At 36.8% G+C, this 14059-nt stretch overlaps 1 protein-coding gene across 1 annotated transcript in view; it reads left to right on the forward strand.

Moving 5' to 3' along the window:
• The window catches only part of NOL10 (nucleolar protein 10), a 108705-nt gene that overhangs the window by 13470 nt on the left and 81176 nt on the right, over nt 1-14059 (forward strand). Inside the window, exons 6-11 of the mRNA XM_008517561.2 lie at nt 820-956; nt 1910-1975; nt 3357-3417; nt 6595-6680; nt 10782-10860; nt 12336-12485. Of these exons, the coding sequence (XP_008515783.1) occupies nt 820-956; nt 1910-1975; nt 3357-3417; nt 6595-6680; nt 10782-10860; nt 12336-12485 (579 nt within the window). The remainder of the gene's footprint in view (nt 1-819; nt 957-1909; nt 1976-3356; nt 3418-6594; nt 6681-10781; nt 10861-12335; nt 12486-14059) is intronic.

Raw genomic sequence — 14059 nt, forward strand, 5'->3', positions numbered from 1 at the left:
TTCTTAACCCTGCAAATAAATGGTTGTGGCATATTCTGAAATACAAAACACAACTAAGTGTGTATATATTTTCTTTCTTTTTTTGGTGCCATTAGTCCGTCTTTCAGTTCTTGTCATTTTCAACAGAAGATTGTCAGTAAAGTGCCTTATTCAATTTAAAGTGAAACATTTTTAGTGATGTCAGATGTCATCTTGAAGGAAAACTGAGTTTTCTGAGCTGATACGGCTTTATACATTGTCTTCAGTTCTGGGAACTGTGGACTATGGTTTTATCCTTTTGCCTATGGCAGCCATTTAACATGTGATTTGGGACATATAATTTTGTAATGTATTTTCTCTAGATATTGATAAATTTGCTTTTAAATACTCTGCAGATTTTTAAGATATCTTCATAATACATTAGAGTTAAATTTATACAAGGTGTTATCAAATCGTGTGTGATGATTGTGAGATTATTAAAATGTGTTCTTAAGTAAAGTAAGAAACCATTCATTGAGCTTACTGAGCGGTGCTCTCTATTAGAAGGTGCAGGTACCAGATAAGTGAAGGACATTTGTCTTAAGTTGTTCAGTTCGAATGTGAGGTTTGCAGAAAAACTATTTAGGGTGCAGGAAGGCATCGAGAAGCCAATGGAGAGGTTTGGTTCTTAATCACAGTCTTTCATCATGATGGAGAGTTGTGTGTGTACACAAGTGTTTACAGAGAGAGGAGGGTGAGAGAGGTCAGGGCTGTCCTTGCTTTGCCAGTTTTGATAATGATGATAAAATAAACCCTTTACCTAGAAACCTAGGCAAACTAATTTTTTTGTTTCATTTTCAGATTGTCTTCTTACATAATGATAGATACATTGAATTTCATTCACAATCAGGTTTTTACTATAAAACCAGAATACCAAAGTTCGGGAGAGACTTCTCTTACCATTATCCATCCTGTGACTTGTACTTTGTTGGCGCAAGGTATTGGGTCTAATCACTCTTTGTTTTCTCCTTTCCGACTTCTCAGACAACTTCTGTTCTTAAAACTGAGGAGCGGGGTTAAAAGAAGAATAATGCGTGACCCCTGACTTTCAGTTGCTCAGAGGGTGTAGTTCCAAAGTGACTGGCTCCCTTACGAGTGACGTCGTTGACTTTTATTAACATGGTGCTCTCAATCTAGAGAGAAACGAGGGTAACCTAATTGGTGCTGAAAGCAGTTTCTTAGGCCCGTTGCACGGCATTTTAAGACTCTGAATTCTTAAATGCTACCTTCTTTTATGATTATACATATAATATCCATTTTAGAAAATTGGGAAAATATAAAAATATATAACAAAGAAAAAAATCACCCATAATTATGCAACCCAGAGGAAACCCTTATTAGTGTTTTATTGTGTTTCCTTCTAGTCTTTTCTTATATACACATGTGTATACGTTTTGGATCTTGTGTTCCTCCTGTTATTTGTAAATACAGTCGTGTTTCTTCACAGCGGGGATACGTTCTGAGAAATGCGTCGTTAGGTGATTCTGTTGTGGTGCGAACATTGTTGAGTGTGCTTGCACAAACCTAGATGGTCAGCCTCCTGCCCACCTGGGCTGTGTGGCACAGATCCTATGGAACCGCCTTAATCTGTGGGTCTGCACTCATGTGTGCAGTTCTTTCTTGATGGAAATGTCATTGTATGGCACATGATTGCAATATTCTACTTAATGGCTTCATAATATTTTCATGGCACATGTGTGGTTTAGAATCACTTTTCTGTATAAACAAACTCACAAATAAGGTGGTTATTTTTAGGTTTAGAATACATTTTTCTATCAGTTTTTACAAAGGGAATGCCTTAGCAATAAAATATATTTCTAAAAATTACATTTACTTGAAGAAAAGTTCATTTTAGTTTACCAGATTTTTAACTTTATTCGTTACTTTGCAGCTCTGAAGTTTATAGGCTAAACTTAGAACAAGGACGGTACCTGAATCCTCTACAAACTGATGCTGCGTGAGTATTTTGTCAGAATACTGCCATGTTTATTTTGGCCAGGAGATGGAGCCAGATACTGAAGTCACCACATGTCCTGTGTTGCATTTAAGCAGAGCTCTGGGCAACTTAGTCAGCACGAGTACTGTTAAGTTTTCTTCTTAAACAAAAAATTCACCGAAAGACCTGGTGTCTTCTTTAAAATTAAAAAAATTTTTTTATTGTTTTTTGTGGTTTTTAAAATTTTTCATTCATGATTTTGTTTTGTGATATTTTCTCTTGTGGAGAAGTTTTGAATTAACTTGGAGTACCATTTTGAAAATTTTATTTTTTGTGTTTTTTCTAGCAGACATTTAAGGCTTTTTTCAAGTTTTCCTTTTGTCCAATATTATAGTCTACATTTTTGTTTTATTTAAAGAAATCCTTTGGGAATGAATCTGTCATAATAATATTAATACTGAGCAATAACAAAAATAATAGTGAAAGTGCTTACTACGTGCTAGGCACTATTTAGTATTTAATGTATATATAATAACTCACTTTAGACTTGTGACACATTTTTATGGTAGGTACTATTGTTATCTCCATTTTACAGATAGGGCAGAGAGGCTCAGAGAGAGTAGCTAGCTTGTCCAAGGTCACACAGCTAGGATTCTTCTTCTCTGTGTATATAAGGAACTTGTTGGATTTTCCTTATTGCTTTCAAAGGGTTTTTAAAGGTTAGAAGAACTCATAGTGATAAAAAGCAAGTAAACTCTTGGTATTTTCTTTTCACTTTGGCTTGAAATGCTCTTATTTTCTTTAAAAAAATTTATAGTGACTTCATGATGCCTTGTTGAATAATAAAAAGTTACCTGCTACTTAGCTGCGTAATTTCCTGTTTATAATAACAGCTGCTGTTTATTGAGTATCTTGTAAACTCTGGACATTGTGCTGAACATTCTGTAGTTTTTTAGTTTAATCCTCACAACAGCCAACTGAGGTAGGTGAAATGCTCATTTTACAGGAAAAGAAAACTAGGCTTAGATAGTGTGCCCTGCTCAGGTCTCAGGATCAGCAGAGTCAGAGCTCGTGTTCTTCCTGCTGTGGGAGAAAATGCATTGAGGAAGTGGAAAGAACCTTTATTCTCCTGGCAGCAGAATAGTATTTCAGAAGGAGGTCCTTTCTTGTCTCATCCCCTGGCAGACAGAGTGTCACCCTGGGCATCAGAGACTCCGGTGGCCGGGTGCCACGCCCTAACCCTTCGTGCCTCAGTGTTTTCACGTGCAGAGGCTGAGGGCGAATCTGCGTGTCTTCTTTCTCCGTGGAATCAGATTGGCTGTTTACTTAGAAAGTTTGTTCAGTATCCCTCCCCACTAAAGTAGATGCTAATACTTTCTCCCTTATTGCTTTACTGTTTTAGGGAGAATAATGTTTGTGACATAAATTTGGTGCATGGCTTATTTGCCACAGGAACAGTAGAGGTAAGCATCCGTGGACTTTATCTTTTTAAATATTTGTTTCACATTTGATAATGAATGGGGTTTTGTTTAAAGATAGAGTTGTTAGGTTGCTCAGAGCAGGGTGCTAATGAAGTGACAAGCCACTGGTTTGCTTTTTGTATGGAGCATTGGTAACTTCCACACAGGGACACAGCCGTGCTCTTGGTGCGGACTGTGCCTCGTTACTCATCTGATTTGGCTATATTGACGTGGGTCATCTCGAGCTAGGTGCGAAGTGACTACTGGGCTGCCAGCTCCGGGGGAGCAGTGCGACAGCCAGTCTTGCCCTTCACAGGAGGCAGTCTGTCCTGGAGTCCCAGCTCTCTGCTGCCTACTCGTTTCATGACTACATTGCTTTCCCTGGGGCTTAGGTTCCTCATTGGTGAAATGCAGATAGTAATACTTACCTTGCTGGCTTGATAGAGGTGCTGGTGAGAATCCCATGAAACAACCCGTATGAAAACATTATAAACTGTAAAGGCACGGAGGGTCATGATTCGTACATCCTGGATAGTAGCATTCAATAAAGACACAATACTATCTTTTTAAATCATAATACTTTTGAATCAGTGTCCTTCATACTTGTTAAGGATTTTTCTCAGTTTACATTTTTAGTTACAATAATGATAAATTATTCATAGTAAAAAAAGAAAAAGCAGTTATGTCAGAAACCTTATTTAAAAAGCGTCTTCTTGTGCCTTCCCGTCACCAAATCCTGTGCCCTAGAGGTAACTCTTTAATGAATGGTTTGCAGTGTTATCCTTTCAGGGTTTGTTTCGGTTTTTTTTTGTATATACAGATATGCATGTGTGTTAGTAATATATTTTTCAAAGTTTTTTGCAAAAATGAAATTATACCATGGTTTTCCATTTGCTTTTTTTTTTTAGCAGTGGTATATAATGTGTATCTTTATACATTGGTACTTAAAATTACTTAAAATGCTAAACTAATTTTCTAAAACCAATGGATAGGATTCTATTATTTTAATGTACTATATTAAACCAATCCCATCTGGATGAAATTTAGGTCTCTTGATACTTATTATTTTTATGTTAAGAGATTAGGATTTGCAAGGGGACCCGTGAGGTTGATTTAATAGAAATATGTAAAACTATGTTGAATGTGTTATAATACTATCACGCCAATGAAGCATTCTTTTGGTAATTACTTTTCTTGAGATTACCAAGGGAATGTTTTAAAGTAGTCTCCTCGAAAAAATAGTTTTTAAAGAGTCCTTGCAGAGCAGTCTCCACTAGATATCAGGAAACATGCTCTGTAAGAGAAGTTCTGCTTAATAAGTGGGCTACTCTTTCCCGAGCTGTTTTAAGACCAGCCCTGAGATGTGTTGAGCGGTGAGTAGACCCCTCCAGCCCAAAGGTTGGGGTTCCTGAAACTTCTTGATTACTGGGGACTTGAAATTTGATATGCACAGTCAGACCAGACTTTATTTTTTATTTTTTTTTAAAGATTGGCCCTGAGCTAACATTTGTTGCCAATCTTTTTTTTCTTCTTCTTCTCCCCAAAGCCCCCCAGTACATAGCTGTATATTCTAGTTGTAGGTCCTTCTGGTTCTGCTATGTGGGACGCCACCTTATCATGGCTTGAGTAGTGCTAGGTCTGCCCAGGATCTGAACTGGCAAAACCCTGGGCCACTAAAGTGGAGCATATAAACTTAACCACTGTGCCACGGGGCCGGCCCCAAGCCAGACTTTAAAAATTCATTTTTACATTAATTTTGATACTGTATATCAAGTAATTTTGATTTCTTGTGTGAATTATTATAATATTTATTGTCAAAATCAGACAGTAAACGATTGCATTTTGTGCTTTTCAAAGTATGTAAGAGTACAGGCTTTAGCAAGAGGAGTATTGAAATTTAGGTCACCGAAAATCAGTATGGTTAAAAAAAGCATTTTGTCTTTCCTCTGGAATTTATCTACATACTCATTTTTTGTTTTTGAAATATGGCTTTTCTTTTCTCTGTCTGTAAAGTCTGTTAACTCACTTTGAGAAGACTAGACCATTTGGAGTTAGTGCTGCATGTGATAAGATTTCTCCTCCTTTAGCTTTGTGACAGACACATTGGTAATAATATTAAATGATTAATGAGATCAAGCCTTCTGAGTCTATTCAAGGTCTTGCTTTTCAAGGTGGTTAAGGTAGTAAATAATTTTTTTAATATCTGTGTATGTTTATAGTTTTTTATCATTGTAAAATCAAATAATACAGAAGAGTAAAAAGTGAGAAATGTAGTTCCCTCCGCCCTGGTCCATGCCTGTGTCCTTAGGTAAACACTGTTCACATTTGTTCTCTCCTCTCAGAGGTTTCCCTATGTTTGCACAAACGTTTTTAAAAAGACAGTGGTCTCATACTGTTTTTACATAAACTGCTTTTTCACGTAGCTGACTGTGGACATGTTTCTAGTACGTGTATGTCTGCATCATTCTCTGTAACTGCTGTTCAGTGGGTTATGCCACTTGCTTCCTTGCTCTGGTGTTTGAAGTTCTTTTTTTCATTTTTTTGCTTTATTTTCCCTCAGCTTTTTATTTAAAAAAAAATGTACACCTTCTGAAAAGTTAAAAACGTAGTTCACTGATCACTTATTTATATACATTTTTCACATTTGCTTTCTTCTTTTTTTAATAAAAATGTGTGTGTGTGTGTATATATATATATAAAAGTTTTCTGAACTGTTTGAAAATAAGTTGGAGACCTTATGACATTTTAGTCCTGACTGCTTTTAAAATGTTTTTCTTAAAAACAGAGACTTTCTCCTATAAAATCATAACACTGTTATCATAGCTAAGAAATTTAACGCTGATACAATAATACTACATAATTAATTATTTAACATTGACACAATAATATTTAAATATTTAAACTTTCCCAGTTATACCAAAATGTCTTTCATAGCTCCTGCCCCGTCCACCCTACCACCCAAAACCAGGGTCCAGTCAAGGATCATGCACTGCACTTTGGACCTTTTTTCTTTCTTTTAAGTAAAGAGAAATTCAGCTCGTGGTAAAACATTTAACAGTACTAAAAAGGGTATAAGGTAAAAAATTTTTATTCCCTATGTTAATAAGACTTTTTTGGTATTTGTCTAAAAATTTTCTAGTAGGAGTTATTATTTAAAATTACTATTTTTTGTTTGTTTAGGGTCGAGTGGAATGCTGGGACCCAAGAACTCGAAGCAGAGTTGGCCTGTTAGACTGTGCATTAAGTAGTGTCACAGCAGATTCAGAGTAAGTAGAAATTCATTTGCGCTTTAAATATTCATCAGCTTCTGATTTAAACAAATGTGTCAATACTGAATTAAATCAATTGCCAGAGGGTGAAATTCTTCAGACTTAATCTGTGGTTGTAGTTTTTGTGATTGTTTTATATAAAAATCCTCCCCTGTGAAAGCTCACTAAGAGGGTCAACCAGAATTCTCTCTCTGTATTCTCTGAAGTCCTGCATAGAATGCATATTTGATCAGTTGCCATGGAATTGTATTAAAACAAATACACTGTAGGCATTTATATTTCCAATTCTGTAGGCTCTAGTGATAGAAGGAGGAGTCCACAAGCAAAAAGATGTGCTTTGAAGTCCAGGGTCAAGAGAAGCAAGTGTTTTGGTATTTTCTTATTCCTGTTTGCCACTTCCTACCTTTAAAACAATTAGAAAGGTAGCACATACTTGGGGCATGTAAGAACTGGAGGCCCCTGCCCTTTTCTCCACTCACGGGAGTGGGCACTGTTGGACTGTTTGGTCCATATGTTTTCAGGCGTTTTTCTCTGTTCATATTAACACATAATGCGGACATAACCACTCTTGGTCAGATCCTTGGCGTGGGGTTGTTTGCTGTATTCAGTTCAGGAGCCCCCTTTCTCGGGGCTCTTGATGTTCGTAGTAATGTGACTTTACTAGCATTTCCTCATTTCAGTTGCTCAAATATTTATCTATAGTTGTACATATGGGAGGTGGAGTGTTTGATGGGTGGGCTACAGAGAGAGTGTGACCCCTCTAAATTATTGCAGAATTTTGTATGATTTGCATTTTTCTGGGAGAGAGAAGAATTCTATATAGCTCTTTCTTTTGGAAAAAAAAAATCAGCTTGTATAAAGCATCCTTGACCTAGAAAAAAGTTAAGAATCACTGAATTGGAAAGACATCTCTTTCTAATGCATACACCTTTCCCTATGTGATAACTAAAGAAGTTGATTTTTTTCGTGTTTTGATTATGACATTTAAAAGGAGTATAAGAAATTTTTTTCTTGACTGTTAGTGAGTTTTACTAAAGTGATACTAATGAACAACTTTGTTAATCATGGTATGGCGTATAGTATATTAAACAGTTTTAAAGTGGGAAATTCATTCTAGATTTGTTTTTAGAATTAGACATTTTTATTATGAAATATAATACACATGCAGAAAATCTCATAAAACATTAATATACAGACTACTGAATTATTATGAACCTTTCCATTTGTTAAAAGAATAAACTAGTGGAAAATGCTTCTCAATTTCATTTTGGTATGAAAGAAAAGGAATCAGAAATCTGCATCTTTTTGGAAAGCAGGAGATAGTTATAGGTGAACGGTATTCACATACTCCATAGGAAGTAGAGAGGTTAGTTTCCTCTTACTCAGACATTAGCTTGTCTTTGAAGTAGAGTGAAGAGACTTGGGTTCTACTGCAAGCTCTGTCATTGATTGTTTCATCTTGAAAAAGTCGTTTAAGAAAACAGGCCAGCAGGATTTATTTGCAATGTTTCTTAAGGCTATTTTTACTTTAAATGTAATGACTACAATAGAAGTAACACTATAGAAAATTTAAAGAAGGGCTGTGAGAAAATATTCTGAAGTGTGGTCTTGAGGAAGATGGGGGTATTTATTTTGCTTTTTTAAAATAGATATTGATTCACAAATATTTTTCAGTGGGCTTGTTTGTCCTTGGGGGTGAGGCATTTTTCAGCCGTCATGATGGAGGTTATTTTGTTTATTTAAAAAAAATAATTTGATTGTTTTGTAAAAATGATTTATACTTAGTGTAAAAAGATATTAAACAGTTTCAAAAACAGACAAAAGAAAGTAACGTGACCTCTGCGTACACACAGGCAGGTTTAATTTAAGTAACCAGGCCGCTCTTGGTGCATGAAGGATGTTGATAGTTTTTTACTCTTAGACGTCTGTTTACGTTCTGTGATTATTTCCTGAGGAAAAATATCGAGAGCCTGGATTTCTGGGTTAAACAGCATACATGTGTTTAAGGATTTGGGTACACATTGCTAAATTGCCTGATGAAAAGGTAAAAGGTAAAAACAGGTCTACTCAGAATGCCCATTCTCCCACCCTCTTGCCCAAGGCATACATCGCATTTTAATAATACTAAAATGTCAGAAAGAGCCTGGGGATATCGATTAAATTCAGCATGGTACAAATAATAGCTGACAGATAGTATTTGCTGTTTTCTAGGTAGCGTTCTAAGTACTTTACGTTAACCTACCTAATACAACAACCACCTTTGATGTAGGTACTGACGTTGCGTTCATTTTACAGGTGAGGAAATATTGACCAATGCGTAAGCCTGTAAGAATTCTTTTGCAGAAGCATACTTACTTCTAGGGAAAGATGTTCCAAGTATGCTGCTAAGTGGAAAAGCAGTCATACCAAGATGATGGAATTGAGAAGCATTTTCCACTAGTTTATTCTTTTAAAAAATGTAGAATGGTTCAGAATAATTCAGTAATCTGTACATTAATGTTGTATGAGATTTTCTGTATGTGTATTATAATTCACAATAAAAATGTCTAATCCTAAAAACAAATCTAGAATGAGTGAATTTCCCACTTTATAATTGTTTGATATACTGTACTCCATACCATGATTAACAAAGTTGTTCTTTAGTATTACTTTAGTAAAACTCACTAATAGTCAAGAAAAAAATTTCCTATAGGGAATTGTGAGTTTTATCATATTTCATAAGAAAAACAACATGGATGTAAATCACAGGGAAAAATTTTAGACGTGTACCAAAATGTTAAAATTAGTTTTGATTGCTGATTCGGTGTCAGGTGATTTTATTTGGTAATTTTTTTATACTTTGCTTTATTTTTTCCTACACAAACGTTATAAGCTCTCACGTCTGTTGTTTGACAGACATGGAGTTCTGGAAGGTGGAGCCAGTATAATGAGAGAAAGAAATATGTGTAAATATTGGATAGAGGAGAACAGGCTATCACTATTTGCAGATGATATCATTGTCTGCCTAAGAAACCCACTAGAATCAACTGGAAAACTATAAGAACTAATATGCGAGTTAAGTAAATTGGTTATAAAACAAATGTACAGCATCAGTGGCTTTGATATTCATCAGCAATATCCCGTTAGAAAGATACAATAGAAAGCAGTTTTCATTTATAACAGAAAAATTGTAAAATGCTGAGGGATAAACTTAATAAGTACCTATCTGAAAAACATGACAAAATTTTATTAAGAAAGAAAAAACATTTGAGTAAGTGAAGAAAAATAACATGTCACTGCACTGAAAAATAATTCTAGAGTTCATTTTGAAGAGTAAATGATTAAAAGTGACATGGATGCGAGGCCTCAAGGTTCCAAACTGATGCTCAGTGCAGTTACGGGCTGAGGCTTTAGGTGGCATAAGAGACTTGAGGATGCTAATAGTCGATGACCGGGACTGTAGGTCCTGGTCCAGGACACATAGACAATAAGTAGTGAAATCAGGACTGTTGTCCTCTTCTGACTTGTCGTCTGGCTCCCTTCTACCAGAGGCCATTGCTTTCAGTGCCGATGCTCTTGGTTGCTGAGTGAGAAGCATGTTCCAGATTCATGGCCATAGCCATTCATCATTCTCTCTTTTTACTTTTAGTCCCCACTTGGGGATTAGTCTTTTGTTTTATCTTGACATAGCTAACTTTAAAAATGGAAACGGGTGTACCCATGCCTGAATACAAAATAATTTCTTCTTAAGCAAAAAAGAGGATGTTTCTGTAAATAATCTTATCCTCACTTAATTAAAATAAAAGAAAGATATTTTCATACTGATCCTTTTCTATTGGTTTTGTATTTTGAGGAATTTTTTTTGTTTGTAGCTATTTTGAGAATATTCTTACAGTTTTTGAAGAAGGTAATGTACAGATTTTTAAAGGAAGGCTACATTTACATGTAAAGCTCATTTTTTATTTTGATTAAGAAAGTTTGGATACAATTAACTCCTAAACAGAAGGCTAGAAATAGAATTTTCCCCATTAGAATTCAAGTGAAGATTGATAAATGAATTTGTTGCTTGGAAGGAAGCTCGACCACATACACGTGGAACATGAATATTTTGCCTTTCAGGATAAACAGTTTACCAACAATCTCTGCTTTGAAATTTAATGGTGCCTTGACCATGGCGGTTGGAACGTCCACGGGGCAGGTAAGTATGTTTAAGTTGGAAACTTCACTCAAGTTCTTATTTCAGAGGTGTGTTTGTGTTGTAGGAAACATCAACAGATCTTTCACTGTGCGCACAGAAAATGAGGCATTATTGTTTTGGCCAGAGGGGCGAGTGTACTCCAGAATGCTCTATTATTTTAGGACCTTGAGAAATTCTGATTCTGGCCTTTCTGGTTGGTCTGAGAAGCTCTTGAGCTGCAGCCACAGTGGAATGTGCCTCAAGTGTTCTCTCTTTTTTTTCTTTTCTAAGATACGCTTTTTGGTGAGAAGGATTGGCCCTGAGCTAACCTCTGTTGCCGATCTTCCTGGTTTTTTTTCTCCTCAAAGCCCCAGTACACAGTTGTATATCCTAGTTGTAGGTCGTTCTGGTGTCTTCTGTGTGTGACGCCACCACAGCATGGCCTGATGAGCGGTGCTTAGGGCTGTGCCCAGGATCCGAAGCAGCGAGCCCTGGGCTGCCAAAGTGGAGCGCACAGACTTAACCACTTGGCCACGGGGCTGGCCGCTCAGGTGTTCTCTTGACTGGGGTTTAGAACAGCATTTTCCAAAGTTTGGAATTCTATTAGATTCCTACTCTTGGAGACTCATTGTACATTTAAATGTGTATTGAAGGCTCTGAGAATTCCAGTAGACAAGAAGTGTGCTTAAGAAGTATTTCCAAAATTTATTTGTTCAAGGAAGCTTTTTTTCACCTAGCACCATTAACCACATCCCATGCACTGGGTGCTCAGTAGGACATACCTCAGCACATGCTGTCTGAGGAGTCCAAATGAAATGGCTGCAGAGGTTTAATTTATCTTTTCTTTCTTTCTTTCAAGGCAGGGCCCACACACTTGTGTATTTGCTCTCCCCTCAGAACAGGTCTGAGATGCTGCTTCCAGTAGAGTTCCTGCCTCTGTCATCATGGTCTAGAGAGACTGACACTGGGACTAGGATCTAGCTTCCCCAGGTCCCTGCCTCTAATGACAGGGCTCAGGAGAGACGCCTGCCCCTGCCCAAACAGTCATAGCCTTGCCACTGCCAGCTGCCTTCAATCTAACAGGACTGGGTTCATTATGCCTCTTCTTCTTGTTTCTGTCAGTCACCGTGGCAGTGCCTGGTACATAGTAGGCCTTTGGTGTATGTATTTGTTGAATTCACAAATGACACAAATTCTTATAGACTTTTCTGTTTGTTCCTGTCTTAGTAAAGCTCAGTAGCTCTCAATCCTAATGAGCCTAAAAATTACTCTCAGGGTTGAATTTATAAAACCATGTACTATAAGGGTAATTTAAGAGAGTTTTCTAGAATATTTTTGCCAGCCGACTTTAGAATCTTTGTACCCTGAGTAAGGGTATTCATTATGTTCATAAAAAGGTAGTGAAACAAATGACAGCCATTACTCTAAGTTTTAAAATCTTGCTTTTTGAAATAAAATATTTGGTTTGTTTAAACAAATAACTTTTTTTCTTTTAGGTTTTATTATATGATCTTCGATCTGATAAGCCATTGCTAGTTAAGGATCACCAATATGGGCTGCCCATTAAGTCTGTTCATTTCCAGGATTCATTAGATTTGATTTTGTCAGCAGACTCTCGAATTGTCAAAATGTGGAATAAGAACTCAGTATGTATTTTTTTGTTGAAATTATTTATTTGCCTATTTTCCTGATATTCCTTTTCTTTCATGGGTTCTTGAGGAAGAGATACCAGGTATCCATCTGGGAGTTTAGTTGGAAGTCAGTTACTTCAGGATAGATGATAGTCATATTTGGATAAAGTAGTCGGGATTGCTTTCTTTCTATTAAGAAGTTTTCCTGATTTGTTGTAACTGGCATGGATTTTTACCTGCACAGATAGGTAGAGAATAAATCTTGTTTAAAAACATTGATCCATGAGAAACCCCCTCAATCTTGAGGCTCTCTCACACCCTTGGGAAAGTTTGTATAAGCTGCTAATTATCTTTCTATATCAATGTTATTATACATCTCAATTTTATACCTTTTCCCCATCTCAAACAATTGGATTTTAGAAATGACACCTTTACGCTAATTTCTTATAGTGTTTTTCTTAAAAACAATGTTTTCTTAAGAATGTTTGATGTTCTCTCCCTTCAACTCTAAGTTCTATATTGCTGATTTTAATATGCCTTCTGCTTTTCATTTTTCATTTTAAAACCTAATATTTTGAGAGAAGAGTAGAAGTTAGAGCATCAACCAAATGGGATAGAATTCATTCAGTATAGCAGTTGCTTTGAAAGATTCTTTGCATTTAACTAATTACAAACTTAGCATCTTAAGTCAAAAAGTGTCACTTCTTTTTTTTTTTAAGGGTGAATGATAGGGTTTTTATGTAGCTTTGTTTTGGGTTTGTTGTTTTTTTTGGCTAGGAAAGATTCGCCCTGAGCTAACATCTGTTGCCAATCTTCCTCTCTTTTTTTCTCTCCCCAAAGCCCCAGGACAGAGTTGTATATTCTAGTTGTAAGTCCTTCTAGTGCTTCTGTGTGAGCCACTGGCACTGCATGGCCACTGACAGGCAATGGTGTGGTTCCTTGCCCGGGAGCCAAACCTGGGCTGCTGAAGTGGAGCGTGCCAAACTTTAACCACTAGGCCATCAGGGCTGGCTCCACTTCTTTTTTCAGAAAAATTCGTTTTTGAGATGAAGGGGTGGAAGGTCCAGGACCTCAGCATAGTTGCCAGAGGACAAGCATCAGTCTTCCCTTGGGGGCTGCCTGTGCTCAGGGCAGAGATGCTACGAGCAGCCCCATCACAGTTCAGCTGCTTGTCAGAATCCCTGGCTGCTTGGAGCATTACTTTGTTTTTGATTTGCATTTTGTTAGTTCCCAAAGTGTTGACCTTACTTTCTTTTCCAGAAAGTAAGTAGCTTTTTTCAGCTTAGTTTCTTTTTCCCTCTGAATGTGTTGTAGATTCAGAGTTATCCTCGCCGTGTGTTCTGCCTCCCAAGGCCTAGTACCTTCCTGGGTCCTGTGACTCTGTTTGTTAGAGAGAAGAGGAAGGCTCCCAGCTTTTCTCAACTCTTGAAAGAATTACCCGATGAGTGTCCAGGAATCGACTCTGCTGCTTGCATTTGTGTGTTGGCTTTGAGCTGGAGGGTTTTGAGGACTTGCTTAGGGCGATTCATGGTGTCTTAGGCCAGAATTTTTTCTGTTCTTTTTCTGTTAATCCAAAGCTTTTAGTTTAC

Source organism: Equus przewalskii, chromosome 14, assembly GCF_037783145.1.
Source record: "Equus przewalskii isolate Varuska chromosome 14, EquPr2, whole genome shotgun sequence".
NCBI classification, from domain to species: domain Eukaryota; kingdom Metazoa; phylum Chordata; class Mammalia; order Perissodactyla; family Equidae; genus Equus; species Equus przewalskii.